Here is a 17,220-nt window from a genome sequence, read left to right on the forward strand (position 1 = left end):
AGAGCTCGTACCTGAGCAGAAATCAGGCTTGGACAGGCTGTGACAAGCAGGAGAGCAGTAGGATGGCAGCTAGACAACTGGGATTTTGCTCTTTCCTTTGGATAGCCGCTGTGGGATCTTTGAATCCCACCAAGCAAACGTGGCTCTTCCAACACAGCAGGCAAGCGCTGGCCGAGCCAGCACGGTGCCCTCTGCTCGCTGCAAGGGGATGGACAGCACGGGGAGGGGAGAAGAGCACACCAATTCCTGCAAAAAGATCTCGATTTGATTATAAACTTATTTTCTCTAGTAACATTTAGTCAAGTAAGAGGGAAAAAAACCCTGTGGTGTTCTTCAGCAGCTCTTAGCAGGGAAGCTAGAGTAAGGCTGTTCATCCACCCGATCAGCCGAACAGGCTCTGCGCTGCAGTGGGCACTGCTCCCTCCAGTATCCATTTTTCTGTCTGTAGGTGCTTTCATCAGCAGAAACAAGAAACACTAAAAACATGTGAGCAAATGGCAGTTCCCAAGTTTGAAATCAGAAGGTGTCTGGCAGCTCTGTGTCAGAGTGGTGTAACCTCCAGAAGAATTACACATTGGATCGTGTAGCTTGAAGGTCTGAATGAAGCAAATGCTGTTAGTAATGGTGGAGAAAAACAAAACAAAATTGCCAGAAAAGTGATTGCCCAAGCCCAGGTAAGACAGGGGTTTTCCTCTTCTACCTCTGTGGAACAGTGTCTAATTTGCTTGGCTACAGAACAAGTTTCCTTTCTTTTTATAAGGTTCCTGTTCTCAGCATCCCTCTGGTGATGAGCCCACTGCACCAATACTCCACATGTCATCAGTGGGCTCTGGCTGGTCTTCAACTACTGCGAGTCTGATTATAATTATTTAACAAATGGAGGAAAATAGCAGGCAGAGCTTGCCTTTGCCCCTCATCTGTATGTCACTAAGCGGCTGTTGGCAGACAGCACGGGCAAAGCACCATCCTGTGCACGGGCTGCTCGGAGCTGGGCATTGTCTTGCCAGCTGCAGCGGCTCGGAGCAAACATCCACACGGATGATGACTCACATCCACACACGGATGCCTTTTCAGTGCTGACCTGTGCTTTTGCACAAGGTTAGTTTATCCTCAGGGCCAGCAAACGCCATGCAAGAAGTGCACGCAGAACAGCAAAGGCAAGGCACAATCTGTAACTGCGCTAATTGCTGGTGTAATTAAAAAGTACAAGATCAAACTAAATACCAGGAGTCTGAGCATCAGCAAAGAATCAGTTTCCTTCCTAGGAGCTGCCTCTCACAAATGACTTTACCCACCAAGAACCACCTCCACAGGCCTGGACAACCGTTTGAGCAGATGACAAAAATATGTCAGGAATTTTTCTTTTCAATAGGTTTGACCTTATTTTCTCTTCAGTGTGGCAGGATGAAAAGACGTTTCTATGGAGCAACTGAGTTTTCCCCACAACAGACACGAGCTGGCACGTTCTGAATGTTTGGTATTTCAATCCCAATTAAGTAAAATAGTAATTGCTGCACCTACAGCAATTTCTCAGATCCCTAGGAGGAAACGCTTTATACATACACAGATTTTCCTAGATTTACCACTGCATACTTAAGACGTGGATTGAGGGATGAATCACAACTTCAAATTCTTCGCTACTAAACCTGGCAATCAACACTGCCACTTTCTGGCAAAGAAACCCTAAAAATCCCAGACCTTCACTCATGATGTCATCTGCAAACAGCAACGTGATTTATGTCCCATGGGGCACTCCTGTCCTGCGACTCCTTCACTGCAGGGAGTGCTGGGGCAAGGAGGGACCTGACTGTGCCTGGCAGGTCTCCACCATGGAAGCAGCTGGGTAACAGGATTTGTTCTGGATAATCCCCACTCTGGCTCTCAGGAGCCAAGGGGAAGAAGCAGCCAGAGATGCACTCAGCCAGAGATGGCAGCCATCGCAGGTAATCGGCTTTTATACAACTTATTCTCCCCTAGCCATGTGCCAGGTGTAAATCACATCTCCAGTTTCAAGCCGCAGAAAGAAAAAGCACCATCACAAAGTCAGAAAGGAGGCGCATGAACTATGTACACTGACATCTGGGTGATGGGTATCCCTGTAACAGGGCCAGCAGCTTTCAGCATGTTTTAACACCGGTTTCACCTGCTGACCCAACCCAGCCAGTTGGTTTGGGACAGTGACCAAATCCAAGCGACAAACTTCTGCCCATTTGCTTTGGTCCTCTCTCTTCTGAGCAGCCTAGCACATACCAGCTACATGAGCTTGGCCAGAATAAATGCTTTTGCATAAAGGAGTTGAAGTTCTCAAATCTCGGTGTTAACAGCAGCACACCTCCATGTCGCTTGGGCAGCCCTCCAGCTGCTGCTGAGAAGAGATGGGCAACTGTGGCAGCCACAGGGAAGTCAAGCATGGCCAGGGCTCCTGCCAAGCCACCGGGCAGAAGCAGCTACAAGGACAAAACTAAGGACCAGCCACATGCAGGGAAGAGCTCTGCAAGCCTGCAGCCACACGAAGTGCATCACCTCATGTAGGGCACAGCCATGGAGGTCTCCCTTCCAGATCTCAAACCTCTGTGCCCACAAGGCAGGAGGCATCTCTGCCAGCCTGGCCTGTCACTGCGTGTGAGGCACCTACCCTGTCCCCACGGCATGAGGGGGACACTTCCTTAGATAACCAGCTGTAGGGTAAGGACCATCTCTTTCTCCTGCAGTTGTGTGAACAGGGCCCACCACAACACACCCTGAGCCATTGGCAGGGCTGTAAGCTCTGCCTGGGGTTATTGTTTTAATAATTAGAGGGATGGCCACAGACAGAGGTGGGATTTTGTGGCCTCTTAACCTAGAGAGTTACTGGGTTTTATGCAGACGACTCCACTTTTTCAGCTGTGAAGACTGCAGCAAATCCTCATGGAAACAAACATCAAAACCAGGACGCTGGATGCGGCCCAACACAGGGCCGCTGCTCAGCCAGCCTGAGCCAAAAAGGAACATAAAACACACAGGGCTCACAGGGCGTTTCATTTTTAAAATGGATTAAAATCTGGAGCCTTCCTGTGATTCAAAGTTGAGCTGTCTGGAACAAAGTGACTTTCCAGGAGAGGCACCAATCCCCCCTCCAGCCTGGTCCTTGTGCCTCTCTCCATCCATCCATCCATCCATCCATCCATCCATCCATCCATCCATCCATCCATCCATCCATCCATCCATCCATCCATCCATCCATCCATCCATCCATCCATCCGCCTGCTCCTCCCACACTCACCGTCCCTCTGCGAGACGGCTCTTCTCAACCTAAGAGGTTCTCTCCAACCAACTACATCACCATCTTTCCACCTCAGGAGCTACTGGCCCCACACAGCCAGCAGGGACGTACCCAGAGGGAAAGGCAGTGACAGCCACCTACCCTTCTGCTTCACAACATGGCAATTAGCTGGCTTGAAAACTGCCTCTCTAGGCAAAAAAAAACACCCTGGGAGCGACTGAGCCAGCCACCTAAGTGATAAACACCTTCTGCCATGCGGGGCCCTGGATGCTCCTGTCACACACAATAATTAAATCATCAGTCGGGAGACACAACGAATTAACACAGATGGAGGTGGATAAGGGAATGAAATCGTTTCACTTGAATCCCCACAGCTAAACAAAACCTAAACCAGGTCAGATCTAATGAGGAAAAAAAATTGAAAGACTTATAAAGATTCAAGAGCTCTCATTTAACAGTCAGCTTTCCCAGCATTTGCTAGGAAAGCAGAAAACCGAAGATGGAGAGCACCTAAGTACGCACTGAGCCAGGATCAGGCTCATGAGAGGACTAAGTGTCTCCAAGGGCATCACTGTGCTGGCAGGCAGGAGCATGCACAGGGTGCTCCTTTCTTGACTGTCAAGAAAGCATTGCAATAGAGGTGGCCTGTGGGTCTTTGAAGACATGGGGGAGGCAAAATTGCTGGTATAGCAGCCCACAGCTTTTTCCATTCCTTTAAAAAAGACAGGAGTCAAAGCTGTGCCATACGTTAGCACTTAAGCAGTCCCTACCCTCAGTTTCCCACCATCTGTACTACTCTGAAACTCCCCTACTCATTTAATTTATTGCTGTCTGTCTCCGTCAAAATCAAAGACCTAAATATCAGTAATCTTGGTGGGAGGCATCCAGCTGCTACAAGCCATTGTAGGAATAAAATGTATTTGTGCAAACTTACATTGAGAAAGCTGGGCAGCAAATCTTCCTATGAAAAACTTCCCTTTGCTTTCAGATTAGCAGATCAAGCTGCAGGCATTAAGACCTTTCCCCTTCTATATCTGTGAAATCCAGCACTTAAAACACAAAAATGGGTCTTTTCTAACCCTGGAACGAACTGATTTTGGAAGCGCGCGGCACGACGGCGGCAGCAGCGGGGGGCAACGGCTGCGGCTGATGCAGCGGGGAGGGAAGCTGAGCACAACCCAGGGCTCAAGTTCACGTGCTGGCTGGGGCTGGTGAGACGGGGCTATTCCTGGGGGATTGAGACTGGGAAATCCCAGTAGTGGTGGCTGCAAAGTCCTACTCTGGCCACTCACCCAGCTCCCCAGACCCCTCTCACCTCAGTTTCCCTGCCCATCAGACGAAGACAGCAGGACTTCCCTTCAACGGGTGCAGCCATTTGCAAAGCTCCTGAGCACAGAGATTACAGGGAAGAGCTCATTAAAAGCAGCCTGTAACTTAACAGCAATGCGACCTCTGCCTTACAGCCACAAACCAGAATTTAAAAGATGGCACCCTAAAAAATAAGCTTGTAGAGTCATCAAGCACTCAGAAGGAAATAAGCACAGCTCCCTTAAAACACCAGCTATCAGTTGATAAAAGAAGTACATTCCTGCAAGCTAAACACCCAGGCAGTACTTGCAAGGCAGGATTTGTAGCCTGGTGCCTTTCCATTTGCTCTGACAGTGACAGAACAGTAGCCAGAAAAACTTTGAGGAAAAAAATAAACAACATTTCTAACGCCCTGGTGATCTGTCTGATGTCAAAATCCTATTAGACCCAAGTACGTGTGCCAGGACCACAGCACTGCTGTCACCCAAGCCCTGGGCTGCATTTGGAGGGGTGAATAGAAGGGTGGGGAGTCTCTCAGCAGGGCTGGAGGCATCTGTGGGCTCTTGGACTCATTCACTTCTCAGGGGCTGAAACAGTCACACCAAGGAGGTTTAATTTGCTTCATGGCTCCAACAGCAAACCTGGAAATTGTCTTCTTCCCGCACCATCATGTGGCTTGGTTCATTTGAAACCAGTTTTACCTTTGCTACCTTCCTCCTGGTTGAGTAAAGTTGACTTATTCCTGCACACAACAGCAGCAGCCAAGCAAAGAGAGGACAATCCAGAACTCAGCCCCTTGCCCGGGACCCCCAGAGAGGGGCCAGAACGTGGATACTGAACTATGAACACAACAGTGGAGCCCACAACCAAAACTCTCCACACACACCTCCAGCCCAGCGTGCAACCTTTTAACTAGCTGTGAGTTCGAAGGGATGAAGCCAAGATCCCTGGCAATGCTAATATAATCACTGGTTTTCTCCTTTTTCTGGGAAAGGCAGAATAATCCTTTTGAGCTATCAAAGAGAGGGAGAACCAGCATCTGTTCAGATTCAACTGCTTGGGTCTCGCTGTTTTAGCTCCAACTCTTTCCCCACGGGTGGGAAAGGTCTCTACCTTTTATTCAAAGGCATTGCCCTTATGGCCTTTCAGCAGAGGATCACAGAGCACCTTACAGACATTTTAATTAAAACTTACAGCCCACCTCAGCGGGGGAGGGATTATAAACAGGCCCCCGGCCCAAACAGCAGCTCACCAGCACATGCATCTCTTTCTCCTGTATGATCAAGGTGTTTGGCTCACTTGCAAAGGCTCAGCTGTCCCAGCCTCTCCGAGCTACTAAATACACCCCAAAGAGCATGGAGACTTTGAAGAGCCGTCAGAGCGCAGGGGAGAGACCAGGAGCACACTCCAACAGGACGGCACGGGCAGGCAGGGGCTCCTCTTCACTAAGCTAGCTACAGCAAAGAGGTGGGTTCAGCTTGTGCCAGAGACACAAAACCATGGTTTGTCACCCCTTTGCAATTTAAAGACTATATATTTCAAAAGCATGGCATTACTGGGGACCAATTCATCCACCTAACAGCCCTGGGAGGTCAATAAAATGGAAAACCACTTTTTTTTTTAACCCCCTGCTTACCTAGGGGGTGAGACTTTTCCTGGTTGAATTAAATATATTTAAACAAAACTAAGTTCAGACATCTGCCTTTGCACAGTGTCAGCTGCAAGAAATGAGCTAACATCCAGATGCAGTGGCATGTCAGGATTAGCCCAGGCTGGGGCAGGAATGCTTCCATGTATGGAAAAATATTGGAGCAGTGAAACCATAAGCTTGGAGCAGAGCAAAGTGAGAGGCCCTGTCAATGAAGTTGCGGGCTCAGGTTTAGAGGATTTAGCAGCTCAGATTCGCCATAAGATCCTCAGCACGTATTACAATAAATTTCACACTTTTTCCAAAAGGGACTCCCATAGCAATGCTGCAAGTTGCAAGGGTGAGATCCTTACACACCCGTCTGTTTGCTCTGGAAGCGGGGCTCAGACCGCTGGGTACCATTAACGCTCCCCACGCTGGGCAGGGGCTGGGGCGTTGATGGAGAAGTTCTGGCAAGTACAAGGCTGCTGCTCACACTCGCCTGCCCGCCCATCCCTCGGCAGCTGCCTTCTGCACCGCAGGATTTATAAAAGCCAACTTCGGAGCTGGCACACGGGACGAAGCAGTGGCAGTTCAGAAGAAAACGCTGAGCTGAAGCAGCGCGGCTGGGGAGTCGGCGCACGCTTCTGCCAACGCCACGGCAAGGGCAGCGACTGCCAAGGCACGGGGAGAGAGCCAGGGCAGTATTCTCTTCAACCAGCCCAGCATAAATCAGGAGGGCTCGTTTGTCAGCATCCTAAGTTAACGCTAATGAAGTAATGGCTATGACTTCATCTCTCCAGTGGGAATCTCTCAGGAATGAGAGGAGAACTAGAATTTCTCTCTTCAGCTTGCTCACGCAGTTGCAATTCATTTCAGTTGCGTTCTACTCTCTTCTGCAAACATTACCTAATTCTCACCCAGATTCTTAAATCCTTGCACTGAAACATAAAACAATGTTCCCTTCTCAGCTGTCAAAGCCCAGACTCACAGAGATCCCTCCTGGCAGGATCTGACACTTGCACCAGCTGTCACCCCCTCCCCAGAGGCCAGCAACACCGAGACCCCCCTCACATTTGAGGATGTCACCAGCTATTTTTTATGCCTCAGACATTAAATAAAAATCTGGTAACTCTTGGCAAATTCATTTTAAATAGGGACCTTTGCACCTTTTCTCCATTTAAATACTTTAAAGTCAGGTTGGATTTAGCCACAGGTGCAAAGACAGACAAAATGTTGCCAGAGCACCCTGGAGTTTCTCTCCTTGGCTGGGCAGGACAGCTTCAACTGCTGTAGATCTTCCCCGGGTGCAAAACACACACAGCAACCCCTCGTACCACCCTGCGGCTACAGCGCTTTGTCTGCCTGAAGAGGCTTTCAAGCTTGCCCCCAGCAGCACCAGGTAGCCCCACCACCCTCCTCATTACAAGCCTTTGGCTTCCAGGTTTGCTGTGCCCTGGGCTTGCTTCCCTGCAACCCTGCTGAAGACGCTGTCCCTCCCATGCACCATCCCTGCTCTGAGCAGTGGCAATGGCACCTATCATTTGAAGTGCATCCTTTATGAAGTGGATCCCCCCCAGCATTCAGGCTCCGTGCCTGGCGCTCCCCTCCCTGCTCGGGCAGAGAGCCAGCACCCCTGCGCTCCCCCGTGCCTCGTCGGGGGCTCCCATTGCTTTGTTTTGAGGCTGGAGGGGCTTGCTGGGCTCCAAGCGGGGGGCTGATCAGATTGCAAAAGCTCAGCTAATGCCCTGACGCAACTGAAGCAGTCAGTCACTCACACTAAATAATGACGGCAAATTCTTTACATATTAATTGTTGGTTGCAATTGTTTTTGGTGTTGAAAGAGAGACGTGCGAGTATGCAGAAACCATTCCTGCATCTTTTTAGTTCCACCCTTCCACTAATTGTATATACTCTAAGCCAAATCAATAAGACACTACATTTTCTATGGAAAACTGAGATGATGGAAATGTGATTAGCTATCATATAAGACAGTCATGTTGTAATATGAAACACTTGTATAATTCACTTTCCCACGAGAGAATTTAATGTCCATTTGCTTATTTCTCAACTCATCCAGCTCCATTTCTCCACTGGCTGTGTCTTTAACTTACAACCCACAGATTTAACTCTAATTTTGTTTTTCACCCACACAGCATGAGCAGAGAAGCAGTGGTTCCTGCCAGCACAGAGGAAGGTGCCCTGCAGAGATACATCAAGGCAGCACCGGGGGGCAAAGCCCTTTCCCCCAGCTGAGCACCCCAGCCGGGGCTTCTACCCCCGGAATGGAGGGGAATTAACACGCACAAAGCCCAAGTCATAATGAATCTAAGCACCCTCCCCATGTTGGCATTACTCCGCCCTCTCCTAATCATTATTATCTGGAGATGGCATGAGCACAAAGTGATCTGTCTAGAAAAATGTTTCAAATTTATCATGCATTATGCTGTGATGTGCTATGGAACCAGTTTAGAGAATGCACACAGCTATAAAGTTGTGATTATTCAGTATTCAACCCAGCCTGAAAGCTCAGGAGTCAGCTTGTTATTTGCTGAAAGCAGGGGGCCTGAAATTATCCATGAATAGTTCAAAGCTGCAGTTAATTCAACATCTCTACTTTCAAAAGCATAAAAAACACAGATTCCTGGAGCGTGTAAGCTTTTTAAAAATGACAAACTACTAACTGTCAAATCAAAGCAGAGAACAGAAATCCACATGGCTGATAAGACAAATAGTTGCATTTTAAAGAGTAATTAAATATCACTTTGGAATATTTTACTTGGAACTTGTTTCCCTGATAAAAATACGGGGAGGGGAAGGAGGAGGAAGAGGAAGAATCAATCCACACACACCAGCGAGCTCCTCACCAAGCAAATGCTCAGGCACACGCTGCTCAACCTCGTTTTCTTGAATTCAGAGTTCAGCCCTCTGTATCACAGCCTCCCGTACCCTCTGAGTTTCCCTGTATCCCTGTATTTCACATCAAAACTCTAGCAGTAAGGAGCAGAAAATAGCTATATTGAATCTGGCTTATTAGGGATGAACGTGTGTGGGGCTGGGGAAAGAATCCCCCTGGTCTGATCACCAAGCAGCACAATATCTTCTGACTTGACTTAGATTAAAACCATATCCCAACTTCCATGCTGCGAGCGTTGCTGAAAAAAACAGGAATGCAAAACAGAGAGCTCTACCCAGATGCAATTCAGGAGGAGTGAAACCCTACCCCAGCCACATGAGCTAACCTTACCCATACGCTGCTTTGAAACATTAAATCTATGTCCATGTGAAAGGATCAAAAAACTCTGACTTCAAAACCCCCTGGACTCTCTCAAAACCCATACCTGCTAATGATGAACTCACAATGGATTTCACACAAACTTTCTTAATACTAATACCTATAGTCAACAGTAAAAAACAATCATTTTGAGTATTAAACAAGGAGACAGCTTACTGCATTTCAAACTAAAATGTTATCCAACTGCTTGAAGAAGCCACCATCCAAAGGCAAACCAAACCTGATGTCAGTTTTTGGGACAGGACTTGCAGAGCCCAGTCCAAGACCCAACCGCGTGTGACCAGCAAAAGCTCCCACTGCTTCTCCCCGCCATGGAGCCGGGAGTATTTGATAATGGAAAGACGTCTAAGGACTTTCAGAGCAGGCCTGCAAACATGGGCAATTACTGACTGAAGGATACAATAAACAACACAGCAGATGACACATTAGCAAGACATTTAAAATACTAATTCTCCCCCAAGGAAAGTGCTCAAGCAGGCCAGAGTTTGGATAGATGGGGAAATCCAACCTCCAAAGACGCCAGTGATGTTTCTGCAACTACTGCAGGACCAGGACACAGCCTGCAGACTTGCCATCTACTGATAGCAGTGAATGCTTACAGGGATTTCACTGAAGGGTGAAGGTTTTGCCTGAGAGAATGGCTAATTATATGGAGAGTCACTGTAAAGCTGGATAAAACATACTCAGAAATAATTTAGAAAAGTGGCATCAACAACAACAAGAATTAGGGAATGTTTTGGCTTCGATGTCATCCCCACGATGTGGAAATACTAAATAGCTTATTTCTCAGTCATAATTGAAGTTCACTGTTGTACTTCTCAAAAATCGCACAGAAAAACACTCCGTTTTTTTGCACTTTCTTTTGTAAAGTTGTTACATGTTCAGCTCCTAAAAGAATGCGTGTTTGGAGAACTGTGCACTGATTACTTCAAAAAGTAAAGTTACTTTGCTTAGTTCTGCAACCTGAGAGCAACAAATGAAATTGTCAACCATGCATTTTTAAATGAACGTTTTCATTTCAACATCTGGATTAAGATGCCACAATGAAAAACAGCACACAGGCTTCTCTCTGCTCCTTTCATACATCTCCCACTCTTATGTTTCAGAACCAGTGAGTTTCAAAGCAAACAAAGAATCAGTTGGTGCTGCTAATGCCTTGCTTCTTACTCAATAGCCTTATGTCATGAAAAGACCATATTTTTCAAATCTACATCTCCATGAGCCAAAGATTTCGTATACATTCCCACCCCAGAAATACAAAGTCAGGAATACAGCTGAAAGTGATTACCTAGATATTTTTATATGATGAAACTCAAAAGCTGCTTCAAGTGATTTACAAAATTTTCTGTTAGACAAATCCCACATCTGTGCTGACCACTTACCTCCCAGATCTCAGCAGATGGCAATTTCAAAAAGAAAAGTTATGAGTCTCTGAAAAATTAGGGTGTATCTTAAACTGTAACCAGAGGTTTGAGGTTCTTCCCACCCCCCCTCAAAAAATGTCTACAATCTAATTTAATAACATTTCTACCTCCTCCCCACCATTGCTTGCACAAACTCTATCTACAAAACTAGCAATCAGTGTCTTATTAGGAGAGGCTCCCACAGTAGATCATCTTTTTCAGCAGAGGGAAAGAAAATGCCCTTTTCTTGGGAAGATGGGAGGAAAAAATAACATAATTTAATTTAATTTTTAAAAAAAAAGTGGGTATTTGTTGTAAAAGACTTCACAGAGCTATCCGCCACAAGCAAGAGATATGTCACGTTTTACCCATCAATTTTAAGACTACTGTTTTATTTGTGGTGCTGAGGAAGACATACTCCCAGCACAGAAGGGGTGTTCTGTCTGTGTCCAACTCAGATCACTTACCAGAGTAGTCAAGCCACTAAAACAATAAAATCCAAAACTATCAACTTGCTCCTTTCCCCCTCCGTAGAGCGAGGCAGAACAGACCTCTTCACACACAGAGAAAGATCATGTGCTTTTGCCACACGATTCAGCAAAATACACGTTCCATGTGAACATGGCAGAAAATACATAAAGCAGGGTATACAAATCCAACTTTTAAGATAAAGGAAAACCACTCTGTCCCAACTGAAGCATATTTACCAGAGTGAGCAGAGAGAGCCTCAAACTGTTTTCAGATATTTGACTGAATAATCACAGAAACATAATCAACATGTTTTGCATTTATTTAAAACCAAAGCAGAAGTATTTCAGCTCCAGTGGAAACAGGTTTGCCTTCCCAAGAAGAATGTGGGGAACACTCAGGCAGATGCATAAATATAGCAGAAAGCAAACACAAAACAAGAGGCATAGCGCAGAACCTACACCACTGCAGCGCTGTGTGGATGCATCAAGTGTCATTAGAAAAGTCAAGATTAAAAAGAATTACAAAGACGACTGGGCCAAGTAAGTAATAAAAACAAAAACAAAGGCAAATAAACAGCGAAAGATAAACAGCTTCTCTCCTAGTGCAGACGTTTGGAGCCTCTTCTCCTCCAGTACCCTGACCCTCCTTTCTCCCACTCCTACACGGACCATGTGAGAGGATCTATTTGTCTGAGAATGTGGTTAATTTTTTTTTTTTCTTTAAGCAAAAGTGACAGAGATGTCCCACAGTAATGCAGCGCAGCAGGACAGCATGCTCCTGCTCTCCTCCAAAAGCCTGCATACCCTAAGCCCTCAAGGAGTACCCGAATTCAACCCAAGAGTAGGTGGACTCTGCAGCAGGGATGGTCCAGAGCTCACAAGAAGTCCGAGATTCTCCTGAAAGCAGGGAGGGTGCTGCTCCATCACAGGCACCGGTGGACATCAGGGCACGTAGACAGATGGGATCTATTTACATTACTGAGATTCTCAGTAGCAATCAGGAATTAAAGCTGTTATTAAATCAACCCTCCAGAACTTGAGCAGATGTTCGTGCAAACAGATAACAACAGGGTGATGTTAAACCAAAACCCCAAATGAAACAAAGACACGGAGCAACATCTCTCTCCCCCACATTCTGCTCAGCAACGCCAGGCATTATCGGAAGACAAATCAATTATCAGCAGCTACATATTGCTACCCAAATCCAGGGCTGAACAGCTTAATTGAGGGATGCGTATCACGAGTTAAAGGCCTCCAATCTCATTTGGCATGTTACGGTTTTGCTCTTGAAAAAAACAAAAAACAACAATAATACGGCTGGCTGTGGCTCAGATGGAGGCATAATGCCATCCTCCTCATTAATCAAAGGCTTTCCCCACATCCAGATGTTTGCTGACTTGTACTGCTTTCTTTTATTACTGGTTTGGAGACAGAAATTGCTATATGCTAAAGTTACTCAAATTCAGCTGGTTGTTGCAAGACACGCAGGCTGTTAGTCCTTGGTAAATGCACCCTGGCATTATTGAGTTACCAAGGCATTCAACAAAGAGCGGCTGTTTCCTTTGACAACTCATACTACTTTCAGCAATAACCATGAGAGTAAGTTGCTATTTTACTTTCGGGACTGTGGGAATTTTGCTGCAAGCCCAAAAAGAAGCCTGGTTTTTAAGACCAATCAATGTTTGATGTCTGGGATTTGGAAGAAGGAAAAATGTAAAAAAACACAGAGTACACCAGAGAAAGACAAGGCACACACTGCTAAATGTTTTAGCAAGACAACAGGACCTTAATAGCCATATTATTTAATAATTCTGAGTAACAAAAGTGATGCTACAGCCAGTGTGGGATAAGAAGCCATCTCTCCTCAAAGCTTTCACGACCTCAGTAGATAAACTAACCAACCCACAACTGGAAGCACTGGCTGGAAGGGACCTCTGGAGGTCTTTGAGCACTGCAGTCCCCGGAATGAGACCCTGTCGGGCACAGCTTCGCCCAGCCAAGCCCCGAAACCTCCTAGGATGGGGGCTCCACAGCCTCCGGGGGCTGAGACCGCAGCTCCCTGCTTGATGTTCCCACCCTTCTCTCTCTCTCTTATCTCTACTCTGTATCTGTAAGATCCCTTTTTTCCCCATAAATCTATATAATTCTCTGGGGGTTGTCTCGCATCGAGTTTAGGAGTAGCCTTTAGTGCAAAGGAACCGTAACTCAAAAGGACTGCCTACATTTTTCTAATGTTTTTGTTTTTAAACAAATTAAGCCCACGAGGTACTGAACATATGCTAGACATCTCCAGCTCTTGCTGGCATGTTTTTGAAAAATAGAAAGTTTGTGCTTTTCTGGAGAGTCAGGTCATTAACCCGACTATTTAAAAATCAGCCTATTATACAAGGAAACTTCTAACTGCCTGAACTGCAGGTTATAAATCTCCTGTTTAGAAATCTGATATCCTGACATAATTGCCCTTATAACTTACAAATAGGTTCTCTGTTATCCATAGATTAAGCTTCCTCCAAAGCCACATCACATCTGCTTAGCTTTGAAAATATACAGCACGAGCTTCAATTACTTTACACTCTGCACAAGAATAATCCTGAATTTAACTCAAGGCTTCTTGGAATAAGAGTTTAAGACCCCATAATCTTTTTATTTCATGTTTTCTTGCAATCTAATAGATGGAAGTATTGGCTGACATGTAAAATTAATGCCACCTTCCACTTCTACCATTTCCCAACTATTTAACTAGGTTGCAGTGGAATTTTTAAAGCAAATACGGCAAGCAAAAGTCCTACCACCTAAATAATCTGAAATGTTCTGTAGGGAAATGGCCAGCTACTAATTGCAACCACAATCTTTTCACATCCCTGTAGGAAGAGGGTTTGGTTTAAAAGCAACTGGAATTAAACTGTAATTTCTCTGAAGGACGAAGCTTCTGTTGCAAGTGCCTTTGTTAATGAAGCTGATCTCAGACCCCAACCTGTGACCACTCATGCAAGCTCCCACTCAAAAGTGTTTGGATTTCAAAGGGGCAAACTGGGGGCCTTCAGCAGCAGCATCCAGATGCATAGCATTAGACACGCGAGAGCTTTTGAAAGAACTGGGGGGCTTAGTGACAAAAACCTGCAGCAAACGAGATAAAAAAACAAATCCAGGTTTCAAACCAGCTATGCCTCTTCTCAGCAGAAGGGATATCACACTGCGCAGCCAGGCGACAGCCAACTTTTCCTTAAACAACTCCTTTGCCTAAGGAACAGCGCAAAGCGTCGGCGGAGGAGGGTTCAGAGACCCATTCAGGAAGAAATTGTCCCTCTCATCCCAATACAGCCTCGAAGAGCCCAAACACGGGGGATGCCCCAGGGGGCTCAGCCACCCCCCAGCCCCGCAGGCACCAGCATTACCCCAATCCCCACAGAAGGGGGGTAAAACGCCTCGCCGAGAGCCAATGCCTGCCCGCTGCTTTCAGACCAGCAGCCGCAATCACTCACCGGAAAGATGTTTAGAAATGGCACTGTGGGGCACCATCTTTTTAATTCTTACTCAATAGCTTCCAGAGATTAGATTTGTAAAGAGGTTGCTGGGTTTTTTTTAAACGTTGCGAGCCTGTTGGGATCTGGAAGCCCAGCCTTTGCCTTCCCGTCCCTCACAGCCTTCCCCGTCTGGGTGTTACAGAGTGTTTTTTGTCTGTTATCTGCCTTTCGGATTAAACTCTTCAGATGAGGGGCTGTAACTTGTAGAGTATCGAACACAACCAGCCGCTAAATGAGACGATTAACGAAGACCATCCCACAAACTCGCCCGGCAGCTTTGCCAGCAGCTCCCGGCCAAGCCGGGCACCAACTCGTTCGACCACCAAATGCCCTCCCCATGGCTGGTGGAGGCCATAGCCCCTTTCTGTGCCCAAACCCACGCAGGAACCCACGGGGGCCGTGCCCACAGCCCGTGCCGAGGCCTGCTTTCCTCAGGCTGAGCAGCGGCCGCCCGAGCAGAGCCTCGTCCCGGGTTTCACCTCAGAGGAGCGACCCCTCACCCGCCTGGCCTGCCGGCCCCCGCTCCTCTGAGGGACCCCTCAAGGGTCCGATAGCCCTCCCCCAAAACCGCGACCCCCCCAGACCAGGCTTCCCCCCGTCACCGTGAGGGACGGAGCCTGCGGGGCTTCCCCGCCCGCCGCGGCGCACAGGCCCTGGGAACCGGAGGAGCCGGGCGAGTCGGCGGCGCCCCGCGGGACAGCAGCCGACACCCCCCTACCCTTCCCCCCCCGCCCCCCCGGGAACTTTCTGGAAGGCGCCCACCCCACGCCACCCGCCCGCCGACACGCGGGACCCATCCCCGGCGGCGCAGGGAGGGGGGTGTAGGGGGGGCGGCCGAGCCCTGCCACCCCCAGACAAAGCCCGGGGCGCGCCCCCCTCCACCCGGTCCCCGGCAAGCCCGCGGTCTCACCTTGCGGTGCTTGTCGGCGAAGGGCAGCGCCAGCCAGGGCATGGCCCGCACCGCCTCCTGCCACTGCTGCTGCTCCTGCTCGGCCGACACGAAGACGATCTCCAGGCGCTGCCCGCCGGCCGCCGCCGCCTCCCCCCTGAAGCGCCCGTAGAAGGCGGCCAGGCTGGCGCCGAGCTGCGCGCAGGGGCCGCCGAGACTGCAGCCGAAGTAGAGCCCCACCAGCGAGACCCCGCGGGCGGCCAACGCCGACACGGCCACCTCCTCCCCGTCCGCGGCCACCAACACCTCGCCCAACACCTCCGACAGGGCGCCCGCCATCCCGCCCCGCTCCGCTCCGGCTCCGCTCCGCCCGCGGCCGCCTCAGCCCCCAGCCGGACCCCGCCCCGCCAGGGGGCGCTGCTGCGCCGCTCGGCTCCCCCCCCTCCCTCCCCGCCTCAGGCAGCACCGCCCCACAGCCCGGCCCCCTCACACACCGCTCCCCACGCGTGGGGTGGGACGGCCGCCAGCTCTCCGTGCCGGGGTGTGTGGGGTGAGGGGGGAGCGACCAGGCCGTGGGGGAAGCCCCCACCCGCCTCGCAAAAGTCGCAGCCCTTCCAGGTTGCCCCGGGGAGTGACGAGAAGAGGAGGGGTGGCCGGTGGCCGCCGCTCGGCGGGATGGCATCGCCTCACGGTGCCGTCCCGCTGCCGGGAGCCCCCGTCGCTGCTGGGGATCGGCAGCTGGCTCGGCCCGAGTCACAAACCTTGCAGAGGCCCCCGCTCCCAGGGGAAATGCCCTCACCCAGCTGGGCCACCCGTCCTTTAAATGGCCGCCCAGAGAAGGGTGACTTCAGCAGGGGTCGCTGAGGGTAGAGCCAGCGGAGCCAGAGCGTTTCACTTCTTTGTTTTCAAAATCTAAGTAAATACATGTTTACCCTTATCAATAGCGAGTGGCAAAGCCTGAAAGCCAATCCATAAGCGTAAATCTGGCTGCACTGAATTACACCGTCTGGCGGGGTGGAATACAGAAAGGAAATAAAGCACGAGCAGCGACGTGCAAACCAGGCTTGAAAATTTATATGCTCTTTGTAAGCGAAGTCTGTAATCTGCAAGCCCGCTGAATTTGCTGCAGCACAGCTCCTCCGGCCGCTTCGGCCTGCTGTCCGTGTGTCCGTGCCGTGGATCCCGGCCCGCCTGCCCTCGCCGGCAAACGCCTCGGCACGCCGACGCGCGCCCTCCGCTCCCGCGCGCCCGTGAAGCAAAAAATAAAGGGGGTGAGCGTGTGTGTGGAGGCCGAGCCCAGAGCATGGGTTTGAGAGTGCTGAAGCGTGAGGCTTTCGGTTTGGAGCAGCCGCTGGTGTTCTCTACAGACGCGCGGCTGCGCCGCGGAAACACGCGGGGAGCAAAGCGTGCGCGCAGGTTGGACACCTTCTCCATTTTGTTTT

General features: G+C 49.2%; 1 protein-coding gene across 1 annotated transcript in view; it reads right to left on the reverse strand.

Annotated features, from left to right (window-relative positions):
• The window catches only part of NXN (nucleoredoxin), a 53,398-nt gene extending 37,230 nt beyond the window's left edge, over positions 1–16,168 (reverse strand). Inside the window, exon 1 of the mRNA XM_033004894.2 lies at positions 15,800–16,168. Coding sequence (XP_032860785.2) covers positions 15,800–16,117 — 318 coding nt within the window. The 5' untranslated portion in view covers positions 16,118–16,168. The remainder of the gene's footprint in view (positions 1–15,799) is intronic.
• Positions 16,169–17,220: the final 1,052 nt, after the last annotated feature.

Source organism: Tyto alba, unplaced genomic scaffold (genome assembly GCF_018691265.1).
Source record: "Tyto alba isolate M040663 unplaced genomic scaffold, T.alba_DEE_v4.0 Super-Scaffold_19, whole genome shotgun sequence".
Lineage (NCBI taxonomy): Eukaryota > Metazoa > Chordata > Aves > Strigiformes > Tytonidae > Tyto > Tyto alba.